Genomic DNA, 18,671 nt, shown 5'->3' on the forward strand with positions numbered 1-18,671 from the left:
CCATCGTGGTTTGTCACTGGACCAATAACGCATGTTCCTTGTATTTACCTGTCCTTTGTTCGAGAAGGAACATTCATCAGTAAATAGAACATTGAAGAAGTAGTTCGGGTTGGTGAGGATTTGCTGCTGTGCCCACTGACAGAACTGTACACGATTCTGTAAATCATTCCCATTCAATTCTTGATGTAGGTGTACATGGTAAGGATGGAACCGGTGATGTGTAAGAATACGATTTACAATGGTTTTAGGAATGCCAATCTTGTGTTCAAACTGTTGTGTGCTCGCATGTGGATTCATAGCAACGGAAGCGAGAACAGTATCTTTGGCAGCTTCGTCTGTGTGAGTGCTACGATGACTGCGTTTTCATGGGCTGAAACTTCCTGTTTCCTGAAGCGTCACAACAAGACGAGAAAACATCTGTCGAGAAGGTGGGTTCTTGTCAGGATATCGCTCTCCGTACAGTTCCGCTGCCTGCGTAGCATTTCGCCTACCTTCAACAACTTCCTGCTCTACACAACAGTATTTAAAAGGACTAACCTACTGTACTAAATGTACCCGTACATAAGAAAACAGTATTGCAATTACTGTTCTGCTAACTTATATTCCCCATAGATGAGTAGTATTTCTACCTTCTCTTCGTTGGTGTACATTCTACTCGCACAACTCTTCAACTGACGATGGTTGATGTGAAGGAATGACAGGTGTGCATTCTACTTATGTTTACATTTGTCCTCTGTCAATGTCAGCACTTGGATGTCTTCCATTACCCCGAGTACCTGCACTAAGTGCTGGGATCATCATGTCAATGTTGTGTTATGTAATTAATAATGTTGTGTTTCAGTGAAGGGTACATGGTGATACATTTTTGAATAGGTCTTTAGGAGAGGAAATGAATTACCAAATAAAAAATATAGGGTTCCATTTGAAAAAGTCATACCGCTGTTCATATCTTTGTAAAAAACAAAGCTACAACAACGGCAATCATGCTGATCCCCCTGATGGCTAAAGAACATTAGCTTGAAACATTTCGTAATTTGCATCTGGACAAACAGTTATTTAGGGTGGTCAAGATAAATGGGACACCCTGTATACATTTGTAGTAGATCTAATAACTCTTTAAGTCACAGTTTATCCTCCATAGATACACCAGAAAATGGAGTCTTTAGCAGATCATCTACAAAGAAGAGTTTCATATTACATTTCCTTATATATTCACTGTTTTAACACCATCTTTCCCTTTCGACTTCCAAGGGTACTAATTTTAAATACTTTTGATATACATTTATCAAATTATACAAATTAGTACCCTTGTAAGTCTAAAGGGAAAAATGATGTTAAAACATGGTTCGTAGTAGGCTGTAATGTGATTTGTAGTTAATCACGTGATTAGCTAATTTCAACTACTTGTCATTGTCAAGTACCTGTAAAACTAACATGGAAAAGCACTACATTGTCTGCATACACTGCCAGGTATAAATAACACTTTACACAACTCGCATTAAGATAAAAGCATTACAGCTGAGTGCCTTCTCAGAGTTGATCATAGCATGGCTGACCGTCATGTCACCAGCTGACACTGGTTACTGGTTTCTAGTTATCGTGGAGAGAGTGCTACAAAACATGTTTTCATCCATTTCGTTTGCATACCATCACACATTCAGAGAGAAGTGGCATTATTTTAGTACAATTTGCAGCTCACATTCAAAGAAGACTGGTATAATTTTAGTGTGATACTCCCAGTGTGCTGTAGCACATTAGCACATAATCACCTGCTGCCACTGGCCATTCCACCTGCTCACGGTATATATGCATACAAAGTTACACTGACATCTGACTGTGTCTTTTAGGTACATCACTTTTTTTGTCAGGCAGTGTAATGCAATGATTTAACTTTTGGCTGCTCAGATAAGCCTGAGAAAGTGGTACCTCAGAGCACCAAGAAAATGTTTCAATGCATTTGTAGTGTGTGTGTGTGTGTGTGTGTGTGTGTGTGTGTGTGTGAGTGTGTGTGTGTGTGTGTGTGTGTGTGTGTGTGTGTGTGGTTGTTGTTGTTGTTGTTGTTGTTGTTGTCTGATAGGTCTGAAGAAGAACATTGTCAGAAAGCTTAACTATGAATTCACTTTTATTTATGTGATTTTCTGCCACTGCATACCTGAAACATATGGTGAGTGGTTACCTTTACTCTTCCCAGCATTTGTATTCCAGCGAAGACTTTCCAGGATCATATTATTAATTAATTATTATGATACAGGAAAGAGATGAAAACACTGATTAAAAGGACAGCATACAATTCATATTTAACACAAAGTGCCGAGAGAAAAAGTTCAAAAGTCAAAATTTAACAAAGAAGTCATCTCTACTTTTCCAGAACCTGTTGGTCATGTCTTTGCAATAAATCCTCAATCACTGCTTATATGTGAGACAGATATTTGTAATATTGTTTTAATTACCTACTCAATAAAACAAACTTATGTGGAAGAGAATACAAATACTTGTGAGGTATAATTAAAGTAACTCTGTACTATCACTTCATATACAAAACAGACTAGGAATTGTTGACTGTAACACAGGGAGAAATCGCTTGGAATTTGCTATTGCAAAACTTTTCTCCGATTTGATAGAAGTGGGCACTTCCTTACACTAGAACAATGAAATATACATCAAAGACACTACCTGACCATACAGATTCCAGTTACAAGACCAGTGTTCAACAAATTTGAACATTCCTGCAGCTTTCACAGGATACACATCGCCTTCTTTCTCTTTTTCATTAAAGATGACTTTATTTTGAATATATACTTAGTTGGAGTTAAATAAAGAGATTGTACATGATCCACGATTCAATAAGAAATGTTAATAAAAGAATGTAATGCAATTTGATAACAGTGGAGATTTATCTGTTATAAATATCAAGTATGTCAACTAGGCTATTACAGGTCAGCAAAAATGCAAGTTTTTGGTAATTTGTGGCTTATGTGGGACCAGCAGGGAGATATTACGAACATATTTATAATACACACTTCATTGTTTGTTGTCTGTATAACTGTATTCAGTGATACCAATAAAGTTTCAAATTGATGGCACATACAATTATTGTAAAGATCATCATCATTTTCACTGTGTCATTCTTCAAATTTATCAAGATTGTGGTATCCACCAGAAATAGACAATATGAAACAGCAATATCAGTGACTGATTTTAGAGTGTAGTGAGGACTTTTGATCAGTGGAAGGTTTTGAAAGAGTATTAAGAGAGTGTAGAGGGGGGGGGGGGGGGGGGGAGATGGAGTTACAGTGGAGAAGACAACTTCAAGATCCACATTTCATTGCCATTCATAACAAATACCAAAATACTTCTGTTGTTGCTCTTTTCACAACATAAAAAAAGACAGTAAAGACAAAAATATATTAACAAACACGTTGTGCACAAGCATAAAACAAATGAATTTGGTATCTTACCTCATAACCAAAGGTAACAGCCATAACAGAAATTAAAAAACCAAAGAGCATCTCTAGTTTGCGAAGTCCATACTTGTCGAGCAGCAAAAAAGTAAATGTGTCAACAACTGTTATTAGAACACCCACATAAAGTGGGACTCTGCAAATAAAATAAAATAAAATAAAAAAGTTTGCTCTGTTTAGCACAAGAAAAGCAAAAATAAATAGCTGAATTCAGGAAATGGCAAAAACTAAAAGTGATTGAAGAAACAGTATAGCTTTTTCAGTTTCTAACACAGTGAAAGCAGGAAAGTTATTTCTGAAAAAGTAATAGAGCAAACCAGTGTGTAAATTCCATTCTGGAGTAGACTATACGGGGTGCTGATGTACAAATAAAAAATAAGTAATAGCAATATGATTTTCCAAACGAAATAAACTAAGTGAATGCAACAAAAAGAAACAGGTCTGCTGAAATAAGGTATCATTACTGTAGCCTAGCTTACTCACGATAATGGAAAGTCCTTTGTGGAATATAAATAATTTAAGGAGTACAGACAACAACTGATCAGATGCACAAGACTGATAATGATGCTAGCCTTTGGATGAAGCTTTCTTCATAGCTATAGAGTACAAAACACACCAGTTCAGATGCAATGTACTAACTATATTGCGCTGGCACAGCAGCTGCATTGCGGTCAGGGATTGTGTCATGTGACGTGGGCAACAGCAGACAGTTGGCAGGGAGTGAGTGGGTTGGTTAGGGAATAAAGGCTGACAGCTGGGAGTGACAAGCAGCAGGTACACGAGATAGGAATACTACACCAGTGAGCTCTGTTTTGGTCACAAACAGAGATCCAAACACATACATGTGTGTGTGTGTGTGTGTGTGTGTGTGTGTGTGTGTGTGTGTGTGTGTGTACTCTATTGCTCTGGAGGAGGATTTGTCCAACAGGTAGCAACATTCTCTGTCTCATCTATGTGCCCACTAATGACTCGGCATCTCAACTATTTGGTTAATGTTTACCTTTACTCCTCAAGTTATTTATATACCAGGAAGGATTTTCCATTACCATATTTATAACATCACTTGATTCCCTTCCATACTATGCCTCATGCCGTTTATTCTTTATCACCGTCTCATCTTCTAAATCTGTTTTTTTCTCTCTATATTTTTCAGTCCACATCTTCCCGTATGTGCCTTCCTTACGCACACATATTACCAGTCCCATCTGGTGTGATCACACTGCACCTCTGTGCCACCTTGCAGCACTACTCCAACAAAGTTTTCTATATATCTGTTGTCACCTTCCATTGAATTGATATGCTCTGTTTGACACACAGAATATCTCAATATAAAATAACTTTAGTAAGCAATAAATTTGAGTTAGGTGTGGCAAGCAGTCACAGAATATCTCAATATAAAATAACTGTAGTAAGCAATAAATTTGAGTTACATGTGGCAAGCAGTCACAAATAAAGTTTCTGATTAAAGGGACCAAACAGCTGGCACAAAACACTGGTTATTTTGATGTGATACTGATAACCACACTGATCTGATCTAGATGCTTAGTTAACAGGTAATTGCTGCTGAGATCTCATTCTATTAGTATAACATGATAAAGAAATTAAAATTACTTTCTCCAAACTTACCCAGATATGCTACTTTGATTTTTGACACTGGTAGCCAATAAAACAAGTTATTTTTGGATCACCTTGCATGCACATCTCTAGCCAGACTATCTCATGTTTTAAACTGGTATTTAGCTCATTACGTGTGACAGTTTCTTATGGAAATAAATTCATCATCAATATCATACAGACTTTTTGAAAGATTTTGTTGCTAATAATTTTTTGATTCATCCAGCTTGGCCTTCCAAGCAATTTGTAGAAATTATTGCTATTACTATAAATGAAAATGGTTGAATACTCAAACAGATAACCAATACCAGGTTTACATTTTCTCAGTCTGATCTGCAAGGATATCTTTACAGATCAAACATATTTGTTACCTGTCTGTATGTAGTACACATCTGACATGTTCAGGGGAACCCATTAGTTTTCTGCCTGACAGCACGTCAGTGAGTCTACATCCAGATGTATTACTGAATTAGCAGTACTTCTGGTTTCAACATCTCACTGTACACCAAATCACAGGACTCCAGTCAGTTCTGGGAACAACGCTACAAATGGCATGTTGTGCTTCCACCATTTCAGTCAGCCAACAAAAGGAACTGAAGATGGCATCTGAACCAAAGTGAGAGGAGTCACCAGGGCTGACATAAACCATGACTCGCAAATGACCACACCTTGTGCACTGTATAGTGGCCAATATAGCCTCTTCTCCAACTCTGGTGGAAACCTTCCTCCCAATAACACACACTTCATGACTGCTGTGCTCCTGAGGGACTTCCATTACATATATAAGAATGGTGTTCCCAATAACCAACAATAATTCTTCCCTCTGCACTTGCTATGAGTTCCCAAAAATATAAACCTGTCACATGATATGAGGTGACTCAAGCTGGCTCAAACATCTCTTCAGCAACAGACACCTCATACTCTTTAAGTTATACAGAGACAGGTGTGTATTCAAATGTACCATCTACACAAAGACCCATGAGCTAGACACAGTCACTGTGCACTCGAGCAGGCAAGTTTATGCATTTCACAGGAAACTAGACCGATGCATATGAAGTGTCACACCTGACATCCCAGGCTTCCTCAACTCCGTGAAGCAGTCTGTAGCTTGTCAGTTGTATTCAAAGTTGCTTTTAGGCATTGGCAAACAGGGTCTAGTCCCTCTACATCTGTACAGAATCATACAGCCACTACTAATCTGTTACCAATAACTATAACTAACAAAGTACAGAAAAGAATTAAAGGCCTTAAACCTGAATAATCTGTTCAAAATTACAGAACGAGACCTTGGTACCACCAATTCTTTTATTGCCATCTCTTAACTCTATTCAGATTTTTTATTCTTATTATCTTGCCTTTGTTTAACCTTGCAATACATGTTTTACTTACTATGAAAGACGCCATCATAAATCACCACCACCATCATGTGCATATCATAGCTGCATTTATGCAAGCACTGCCTTAAATTATAGATAAGCAACACATGGCAGGAAGATGTCTTTTCCACTTAAAAGTAATGGAACTACTGGATTCACTTTTGGAACAATACGAGCACTGACTAATTTTCCTTGAGTACTAAGAAAATAATGGACAGCTAACAATGTTAATACAAAACAGTACATGTCAAAACTAATTAATAGCCACACACATTATCACTGATAGTTCAATAATTTTGTCTATAGTGCACATGGATATTGTTACATCCAGTTGCCTGAATACTTCGACAGTGGAATACAATAGCATCCTGATTCCATTTTGATCTTGCCTTAATACAACTGTATGGCTCCTCCTAGAGCTCCCTTGTAATCCTTAACTAAGCTGAGACACCACAAATCATAATATACTCTCACTGTCTAATTATAAGTCAGTACAACCCCATCTAGCAATAACAATGGCTCAAGAAATTATACTATTCATTTTAATATTGGATTTAGAATGAAATAAATGATTTAATGAGAGTGACCATTGAACAAGTTACACACAAACAATGATTATATCAGTTAGCTAACATGTATCTAAAAAGTAAAATAAAGACCATAGTATTTGAGTTATTTTATCATGTTTATGTGTTTAACTTTTTATACTTACACCCTATTTGACAAAAGATATATGGCTATGGCTGTACCAATAACTTCTTGCATATCTGAACCAATAATGGCAACTTCTACCATTATCCACAAAAATATTCGAGGCAATTTTCTATACTGGCGATAGCACATTTCTGCTAGGTGAAGGCCAGTGACAACACCAAGACGTGCTGAGAGCCTCTGCATTACCAGACCAAGCACAGTAGCTGACATTAACACCCATAATAGCTGTAACAAGAGTAAACTTTGTAAATATTGAAGACATGTGAAGTACTGAAAAAGAAATATGCATTTGAAAAATATTTAATGGGTTACAAGTCTTCAGGCTTTGAAAATAATGTGATTTTTGTTACAGTTATCTTTCACCCAGAGGGGAAATAACACTGACAGCTAAGAAACAACATGAATGACCCTCCAAGTGCCTTTTTCATATGATCAGTGACCACTGTCCCCTATCACCATTTTTTAAAAAATGCATATTCTGGAGTCATAATAGGTATTTTTAGCTATGGAAGAGGTCAGGTCACCCCCTGTCTTTAAGACCAGGCATTTGAATGACAGATGGGCATATAAAAACTAATAGTAGCTGCGAAGCTTTCAGGACTTTATCTTCAGAGCAGAAAGGAAACACACTTCTTGAAACAATTGTATAATTCAAGCTACTACTGGTTAATTGGTCACCCTGTCATCTTACTTCCCACTATTCACACACAAGGTTACTGTCAACAAACGCAAATCCTTCACAAACATATGGATTTTCCTTCACCTGAATAATCATCATCAAAATCTCTGAATGTATTTCAGATTCATTCATTTTCTTCAGTCTTCTGAACAGGGCCATCCCTAAAAGCAGGAGGAACTTCAAAAAGAAACCAGCAACTATTTGAAATATCAAAATATAATCAAAATGCTAACTAAGCTTAAGGTACAGGAAGGCAATCAAGTTTGCTGCACTGACTACTGATATAAACACCTAAATAGACAATGCAGTTAAAATATATCACAACAGACTGCACCTACAGACAGTGTGTACAATACACGAGTTATCTCGAGATCCATTTGTAATGGAGGGCATGCAAACCATGAGTAACCTCATGTCCACACACAATGTGTTAATAGTCTGCAGTGTGACACTGTGTCAACTGCTTTCTCGAAATTTAGGAATACAGAATCTGCCTGTTGTCCTTCATGAATGCTTTGCAGGATATCATGTGAGAAAAGGGTAAACTGAGTTCTAAATCCATATCAATTTTTTGACAGAAGCTTTTCTGGCTCAAGGAAATTTATTATATTTTAACTTAGAATATGTTCAAGAATACTGCAACAAGCTGTTGTTAATGGCATTGGTCTGTAATTTTGTGTGTCCATTCTTTTACCGTTCTTATATACAGGAGTCACCTATGCTAGTTTCCAGTCACTTGGGACTTTGCACTGGGTGTGAGATTCATGATAAATGCACGTTAAGTAAGGGGCTAATGACAGAGTGCTCTCTGTAAACCCGAATTGGGATTCCATCCCAACCTGGCATCTTAATTCTTTTCAATTCTTTTCCAGGGATGTGTATTACTATGTCCTCTATAAGGGAGTCTATGCAATGGGCAAGCAACGGTATGTTTGTACAATCCTCTTGTGTAAATGAGTTCTTAAAAACGAAATTTAATATTTCAACTTTCTTTCAGTTCCTTCTACTGGCACATTAGAATTTTCACAGGTTCTCAGCAGGATGTTCTGCTATGGTATGATGCTGGGAGTTCTATTTTTCACACACTGATCTTTTTACATACACACCAGTTCCTACTAATTTTTGCTTCTTGTCATTTTCACATTCTTTTTTGAACCAAGAGTGCAAGAGTCCCTACTTTTTCACTATTTTCTGAATTTTGTTATTAAACCATGGTGAGTCTTTTTTGTCCTTAATCCACTTATTCAGTACATTCTTCTCCAGAGTGCAGTTTATGATCAGCTTAAACTTGGCCCATAACTGCTTTATTCCACCATACTGGTGCTGCATACCACTGTTCTTGTGTAGAGTGTTGTCATTTTCTATTTCAATAGCCTCCTTCATGTTACAATCCCGGAAATAGTTTATTCTAATTAAAACAACTGTTCAGCCAGATAATTTTGATGTTACATTAGTGATATTAAATACTATCATCTATTAATGTGTGTCTGTAAAGAAAGTGTTTCTACTGACGATCAGTTGCCAGTCTTGGCATTAGGCACTATCTGCAAGCAAGTTGTCCAACATTTCATAACAATTTCCTAGCACAGTTCCTTTAGATATATCACATGCTACTTTTGATTCTCACATGGTTTCCCCATTAAGAACACCATACTGGGTACTATTGGATAGGGAGCCTCCAATCTAGCTATACATTTGTTTCAATACTTTGTAAGTAAATATTTTGTTTACTTGGCAACTGCATGGAACTGTATCTCTTGCTTTTCCAAAGTCAAGGAATACAGCATCAATCTGGATTCCATTATCTACAGGTTTCTCAATATTGTAAATAAAACGAGCATGCTGCATTTTATAAAATTAGTGCTTTTAAAATCTGTGTTGAGTTCTACAGAGGAACTGTTCTGTCTCCAAAACAGCAATCATATGTGAACACAATATATGTTCCATGAATACAAATCTTTACATTTACTTTTTAATTTGTCTTCTCCATACCGAAATATCAGGGAGACAAGTTAGTTCTGTTATTTTAGGTGCAAATTCATGAAAAACATATAAGAATTTTCAAAGTTTTCAAAAATGAGGAGTATATTTTTCTCTTAGTCAGGTATATCACAGTAATATCTGATAAGTGTCCTCTTCATTCATTGTGAACATATTCCTGACACCTTTTGCATAAACATCAAAATGTTTAAAATCATAAGTTTTTGTATCTGTGGCTGCCAATGTAGCTCATCTATGAACACATCTAATTCTGAACTGGAAGCTTCTGAGTTATTCTCAGTTTGCATAGGGGGTTCTTTCCAACTTGATAAGTCAACATATTATTATAACCAGTATTGAAATTTTGTAGAGTTCAAATAGTTGCACATTTTAACATTAAAAGTATAAGTGCAGCTAGAGCATTTTGACAAGCAATGTCTTGTTTCCATCTCTTCTGAAATAATATATAGAATAAAGCTGGTAGGAACTGTGGAGAGATGGTACGTGTTACGTATATACTTTCCTGGAAGCTAATCTACATTGGACAAAGTTGGGATCATCTGTTGTTGTTCTACAATTTCCAGCTTTTCTCCATATTGTATAATCAATATGTTTTTTGTATATTGCACCATTTCTTGCCTAACATAACATCACAATTAATTTCAGGCACCCACTGACAAAAGGTAACATCACATCACAATTAATTTCAAGTGCTCACTGACAAAAGGTATGACCTTTTTCTTTATTTGTAATCATCATATACAGGGTGGTCAGAAACAGACTGAAAAGCTTGTAAGGATGTTGCAGGTCATGTTGTGCAGAGAAATAATTGTTAAGGGAAAAGTTCACTATGTTGCACTGTTTCCAAGTTAATTAGCATTGAAGTTATCCAATCAAACTGTTACTCATGCAAATTCAAGTGTCATGCTAGAGAGCGTCACCAAATGTATTCTTCATTTGGTTTCCTAAAACCAAAGAAGAGATTGATACAAATATTGGACTTGGCATGGTAATAAAGATTGAACCCGAGCCAAAGGCTGAGCAGTTTTGTGCGCTATCATTTATGCTTTAAGAACAACTGACACTAACTGTATCTGGATGGCAGCTTTTAACTCAGAAATGGCACAATGTATCAATTTTTTTTCTTAACAATTATTTCTCAGAAAAACCTGCCCTGCAACACCCTTACAAGCTTTTCAGACTGTTTCTGACCATCCTGTATAATTATACAGATCTAAGCCCACATAACTAATTTGCCCCTAATTGTAATAATTAACTGATTATATTACACTCAACCTGCTCTCATTTCACTTAAAAATGGTCACATATTAATCACTAATTTTATTTCTTTTACTAAAATAAAATAAATGACAAATATTCTAAATATTACATTAAATTAATGCTTATCTCCAAATAATTCATAAAACAACTGGACATGGCTAACAGTAATGAAAAGAAGTCCACATAAGGATCAATACTTGTCAGGTATAAGTTTGTACTTTAGCTTGCTTTAGTAATTCATATCAATTCCCATGATATGAATGCTTCACATTTCATCTCTAAAAGTATAATTGTAGCTTATTATACTGTCATGCCAAAGTTACGTGGACCTCGACAATAGAATAAAGTACAGGAAATAAAGGAAAGGCAACCAACAACCTACAGCTAACTGATGTGTGGCACATAGAAACATGCAACACAAAACTGTTTATACTTGTTCTAGAGCTCTTGTTCTTTCTCTAGTAGAAGCACAAACATTCATGCACACAACACAGGCACCCAAATGAACATGCCTGTTTCCACAGTGAGAGTCAATGTGGCCATGGGTATGTGCATTTGGCTGCTTGTGTGGTTGTGTGTGTGACATGCTTCTACTAGAGCAAGAGCTTGGAAGCTGGTATACATAGTTTCCTATTGCAAGTTTTTATGTGCCACACATCAGCCAGCTATAGGTGAGTGGTTGCCTTCCCTTCCACCCAGGAATTTCCATTGTTGTTATGAACAATATACAAGATTATTCATGAGTACTTCTGGAGTTTCAGAGGGCAACTGCCAAAAAAACTACAGAGAATGAACACATATCAGTATCTAGAGCATCTCTCCAAGATTTTAACTCGCATTACAAATACTCAATATGGGCACCATTAGTGACATGGCACTGTTAATACATGTGTGACATTCATTAACGTTGCTGCTGCAGGAGGTCACAATGTATCCCACATAGGAAAACAGTTTATCAGGTTGCCTATCTTTTTGCAGATGATGCTGTAGTATATAGAAATGTTGTAACAATGGAAAATTGTACTGAAATGCAGGAGGATCTGCAGCGAATTGACTCACGGTGCAGGGAATGGCAATTGAATCTCAATGTAGACAATATAATGTGCTACGAATACATGGAAAGAAAGATCCTTTATCATTTAGCTACAATATAGCAGGTCAGCAACTGGAAGCAGTTAATTCCATAAATTATCTGGGAGTAGGCATTAGGAGTGATTTAAAATGGAACGACCATATAAAATTAATCATTGGTAAAGCAGATGCCAGACTGAGATTCATTGGAAGCATCCTGAGGAAATGTATTCCGAAAACAAAGGAAGTAGATTACAGTACACTTGTTCGCCCACTGCTTGAATACTGCTCACCAGTGTGGGATCCGTACCAGATAGGGTTCATAGAAGAGAGAGAAAAGATCCAATGGAGAGCAGCATGCTTTGTTACAGGATCATGTAGTAATCGCGAATGTGTTATGGAGATGATAGATTAATTCCAGTGGAAGACTCTGCAAGAGAGACTCTCAGTAGCTCGGTACGGGCTTTTGTTGAAGTTTCGAGAACATACCTTCACCTAGGAGTCAAGCAGTATATTGCTCCCTCTTACGTATATCTCACGAAGAAACCATGAGGATAAAATCAGACAGATTAGAGCCCACACAGAGGCATACCGACAATCTTTCTTTCCACGAACACTACGAGACTGGAACAGAAGGGAAAACCTACAGAGGTACTCATGGTGCCCTCCGCCACACATCGTCAGGTGACTTGCGGAGTATGGATGTAGATGTAGATATCTGCAGCCATTAACTAATTCAGTGCAACAATACAGAGTGAATGATTTATCTACATGTTCCGTCACATCTGCCTACTAGTGCAACAACTAAGCCACAGCATGTATTATGGATCAAAAGTTGAAACGATGCTTTACCAACTGATATGTGCAATTTTCTGTATTTCTTGCAGTTTTTTCACAATTGTCTTCTGAATTCCTATAGGTCCTTATGAATAACCCTGCACTAAAATTTATGTGTTTTTGAAATGTGCAAATATAAAAAATATAAAAAGTTGAAACCAATACTGGCATGATATTATCTATCTACCCCATAAAGTGTAGTGATCTTCAGAGTGCAAATGTAGACAACAATTGATAATGAAGAATGATAAGATGATCCATTCTTACTTTATACTGTGCAACACTTCCAGATTGCAAGTCCGATTCAATATTTCCAGGATCCAAATATGCAATGCTCATGAGAAATCCAGGGCCAGTACAAGCCCATAGTTTTCTGAAACTAAACCAGGAATCCTGAAACAGTAGGATACGAATATTTCTCATCACTGAAGTTCTTAAGACATCGAAGATCTCAAAAGTGCTACAGAATAAAAGCAAAACATTACTGCTGCTGTTGAGCTGATGCGACTATGGAAACACAAAATGAACTATTTTCTTTTAAGTATTAAATACAAAAATAATAAACAGATTGAGCTATGAGATTATGTTTCTCTGCTCGTACACACACAGGTGCCTTCTGCAATTTTCGAGTCTACACCATTTCTGCACTATCAAAACTTAATTTTCTTAAGTGATAATATCATCATGGGTGATCTTCTGATAAAGCTCTCTCAACACTTTCACTGAAAATACACTAAAGACTTAATAATGCGAATGATAAATTGGCAAGTGTTACCCACAAGAGCGTCATATGACTTGAAAATATATTGGAGCACTGGAGATAAATTCACATTTCTGAACTTTTTAAATCAATCCTTTCATTTACAAAACCTTCTCACAGGAGTAAATACTTAGCTTTTATTTTTAATGGACACCACAGAAGGAAAAAAATGTATACTGACAGCTACACCCAAGTTCAACCACACAACAGAAAATTGGAATTGTTCCATGTTCATCTTAACATATTTATGAGGACAAAGAGAAGTTGGCATGTTAATATTGCTTTATTAACATTGGTAAAATGTAGCACAATAATGTTAGTTACGTGTCAACTTTACCTACAGAATAGTTTTGCTTATATAATTGTTTGAAGTAGTCATATACGGTAGATTTTGTTCAAATTGATAAACTGGAATACCATGTGTTTTTCATTATACAATTCTTTGTTTTGGATGATTTATCACACATAATAATTCATACAGAGTTGTTTAACGCCTATAAAGAGTATGTTCTTTCATTTTCAATAGTGATGTAGTGGACAGCTTGGTTAAAATATGGCTGTACTTCTCCTGAAGATGATCATGTGAAAGGCATTCGTGAATTGCAACCACATATTTCCAACACTGAGAATAGATGCAACTTGGTATTGGAAAACTGGCAACTGAAGCTGTATGAAATAGCAGACACACTAAGCATATCAGAAAGAGCACAGTTTTTATTACATTAACAATTAACTATGAGAAAGCTTTACACCAGATATGTGCCTCATAGTTTGAAAGCTAACCAAAAGAAAATGTGAACACAAATTTGTCAGCAATGTCTGAACTGTTTTAAAAAGAATCAAACTGATTTTGTGTGCAGGTTTGATATTGTGGCTGCGACACTGGTTACCCACTTTGCACCATAAACAAAATAGTGATCAAAGCAGTGGATGAAAGCTGGTGGCCCCACACCAAAGAAGACAAATTTCATTTGGTCTGCTGTAAAGGTTACAGGCAGTTCATTTTTTCTGGGATGCAAAGAGACTCTTCCTATTGTTTACACCAAAAACTGTAAAACAACAGATAATGAATACGATGAATATCTTCTGGACAGACTAGATGAAAAATTAAAGTTTCAGAAGATACAAATAGGGCATGCAAAAGTGCCTTTGCAGCATGAAAACCAAAGAATGTGAAGTACATAATTTTAGAACATTCATCCTGTTAACCAGATTTGGTACCCTCTTGCTTCCACCTATTCAGACATCTAAAGAATTTGTGATAGTCAAAGGTTATGGCAGCCACAGCTGGGTATTTTTAAGATCTTAAATGAACACATTTCTAAGGTAGAATCTATTCACTGGAAGAAGGTTGGATAACATGCACTAACCTAGACTGAACTACATTGAAAAGTACATTTTTACCTAAAAAAAAAAGGAGCATTTCACTGCAAGCCTGTGAACTCCTCACTATTCCCTCACACAGAAAGTATAACAAACAATGAACTTTATTTATCTCTGAATTTTACATATCAAATATTTGTGCCACCCGAACAAGAGGCTTCTGTGAAACACTGCACAAATAAATAAAAAATTAGCCTGAAAAGAAGTCAGAGTGACATTACATGATTGTACAAAATTGTTCTGGCTTTTGTACCTACTTGTTGACATGTTGCCTATTGGCTCTTGTCTCAGGTTCTTTGGCCAAAGTTAGTTCGACAATTTTTCTGATGTTTCACCAGCACGGATGGCTGGCGAAGTGTCAGAAAAATTGTCAAACAAATGTCAACTGAAGAACCTGAGACAGAAGTCAACAGGCAGTATGTAATTACTTTAATGTATCAGTTCACAAACAGCTACAATTTTCTTTCTTTCCACTTGTACCAAGCACATCATATTTCCATATACCGTCTGCTGGTTTTCAGCACTAATTGTAATATAAAATACAAAATTAACTATGACTATCACTGTAATGGCCTAACAGCAAAATAATAATAATAATAATAATAATAATAATAATTTTCAGCTAACATATATAGAATACAAAGACACAAATACAGACATTAGACCATTCTTGCATAGACCACCAAATAACCCACAAGTCGAAACAACAATAAAAACTATCAACACAATCATACACAACAAAATAAATGAAAACACAACTATGGAAGAGTTACAACTACTGGTTTATATAGGAGCACTCACTACACTAAATATACACACTAGGCAGAGATCAGAACCAACCAACACACAGAAGAAACCCACAAAACCAGCATGGCAACACAGGCTACAGATCAAAATAGAAAAACTGAGAAAAGTCATCGGACAGCTAACACAATTTATAAGAAATGAAATCTCGGAAAAAAAACGAAAAAGGTTAGGTAAAATCTCACAACAAGAAGCGACAGAGCAATTAGACGAAAAGAAGCAGAAATTACAAGCATTAGCCAAACGACTCAGAAGATACAAAAAAAGTGAAAATAGAAGGAAACAAAACCAAACATTCAACACAAACCAAAAGAAATTTTACCAGACAATAGATAACACACACATTAAAATAATCAATCCACCAAACATAACAGACATGGAACACTTCTGGAGCAACATATGGTCAAACCCGGTACAACATAACAGGCATGCACGGTGGATACAAGCAGAAACAGACACATACAAGATGATACCACAAATGCCTGAAGTGATAATTTTGCAACATGAAGTCACCCAAGCAATTAATTCTACTCACAATTGGAAAGCCCCTGGAAATGATAAAATAGCAAATTTCTGGTTAAAGAAGTTCACCTCAACACATTCACATCTAACTAAATTATTTAACGGTTACATTGCAGACCCATACACATTCCCTGATACACTTACACACGGAATAACATATCTGAAACCTAAAGATCACGCAGACACAGCGAACCCAGCTAAATATCGCCCCATAACATGCCTACCAACAATATACAAAATATTAACTTCAGTCATTAAACAGAAATTAATGACACATACAACACAGAACAAAATTATAAATGAAGAACAAAAAGGCTGTTGCAAAGGAGCACGAGGATGTAAAGAGCAACTGATAATAGATGCAGAGGTGACATATCAAGCTAAAACCAAACAAAGGTCGCTACACTACGCATACATTGATTACCAAAAAGCTTTTGATAGTGTACCCCACTCATGGTTACTACAAATATTGGAAATATACAAAGTAGATCCTAAATTGATACAGTTCCTAAACATAGTAATGAAAAATTGGAAAACCACACTTAATATCCAAACAAATTCAAATAATATCACATCACAGCCAATACAGATTAAACGTGGAATATACCAAGGAGACTCGTTAAGTCCTTTCTGGTTCTGCCTTGCTCTGAACCCACTATCCAACATGCTAAATAATACAAATTATGGATACAATATTACTGGAACATACCCACACAAAATCACACATTTGCTATACATGGATGATCTAAAACTACTGGCAGCAACAAATCAACAACTCAACCAATTACTAAAGATAACAGAAGGATTCAGCAATGATACAAGTATGGCTTCTGGAACAGACAAATGTAAGAAAAATAGCATAGTCAAGCGAAAACACACTAAACAAGAAGATTACATATTGGATAACCACAGCGACTGCATAGAAGCGATGGAAAAAACGGATGCCTATAAATATCTAGGATACAGACAAAAAATAGGAATAGATAATACAAATATTAAAGAAGAACTAAAAGAAAAATATAGACAAAGGCTAACAAAAATACTGAAAACAGAATTGACAGCAAGAAACAAGACAAAAGCTATAAATACTTATGCCATACCAATATTGACCTACTCATTTGGAGTAGTGAAATGGAGTAACACAGACCTAGAAGCACTCAATACACTTACACGATCACAATGCCACAAATATAGAATACATCACATACATTCAGCAACAGAAAGATTCACATTAAGCAGAAAGGAAGGAGGAAGGGGATTTATCGACATAAAAAACCTACATTATGGACAGGTAGACAATTTAAGAAAATTCTTTCTAGAACAAGCAGAAACTAGCAAAATACACAAGGCAATCACTCATATAAATACATCGGCTACACCACTGCAATTTCATAACCACTTCTACAACCCTTTAGATCACATAACATCAACAGATACGAAGAAAGTAAATTGGAAAAAGAAAACACTTCATGGCAAGCACCCGTATCATCTAACACAGCCACACATCGATCAAGACGCATCCAACACATGGCTAAGAAAAGGCAATATATACAGTGAGACAGAAGGATTCATGATTGCAATACAGGATCAAACAATAAACACCAGGTATTACAGCAAGCATATTATTAAAGATCCCAATACCACAACGGATAAATGCAGACTTTGTAAACAACAAATAGAAACAGTAGATCACATCACAAGCAGATGTACAATACTAGCAAATACAGAATACCCCAGAAGACATGACAATGTCGCAAAAATAATACATCAACAGCTTGCCTTACAACATAAACTTTTAAAACAACACGTTCCTACATACAAGTATACACCACAAAATGTACTGGAGAATGATGAATACAAATTATACTGGAACAGAACCATTATAACAGATAAAACAACGCCACATAACAAACCTGACATCATACTCACCAATAAAAAGAAGAAATTAACACAACTAATCGAAATATCCATACCCAATACAACAAATATACAAAAGAAAACAGGAGAAAAAATTGAAAAATACATCCAACTGGGTGAGGAAGTCAAAGACATGTGGCATCAGGATAAAGTTGACATCATACCAATTATACTATCAACTACAGGAGTCATACCACACAATATCCACCAGTACATCAATGCAATATAGCTACATCCAAACATATATATACAACTACAGAAATCCGTAATTA

At 36.1% G+C, this 18,671-nt stretch overlaps 1 protein-coding gene across 7 annotated transcripts in view; it reads right to left on the minus strand.

Moving 5' to 3' along the window:
- The window catches only part of LOC126471475 (protein Malvolio), a 393,678-nt gene that overhangs the window by 92,094 nt on the left and 282,913 nt on the right, over window positions 1–18,671 (minus strand). For all 7 annotated transcript variants that reach the window (XM_050099674.1, XM_050099678.1, XM_050099676.1 and 4 more), the window contains 3 exons: window positions 13,281–13,406; window positions 7,164–7,390; window positions 3,459–3,597 (listed from right to left, as the gene is read on the minus strand). In XM_050099674.1, the coding sequence (XP_049955631.1) occupies window positions 3,459–3,597; window positions 7,164–7,390; window positions 13,281–13,406 (492 nt within the window). The remainder of the gene's footprint in view (window positions 1–3,458; window positions 3,598–7,163; window positions 7,391–13,280; window positions 13,407–18,671) is intronic.

The sequence above is a fragment of the Schistocerca serialis genome, chromosome 3 (assembly GCF_023864345.2).
Source record: "Schistocerca serialis cubense isolate TAMUIC-IGC-003099 chromosome 3, iqSchSeri2.2, whole genome shotgun sequence".
Taxonomy (NCBI): domain Eukaryota; kingdom Metazoa; phylum Arthropoda; class Insecta; order Orthoptera; family Acrididae; genus Schistocerca; species Schistocerca serialis.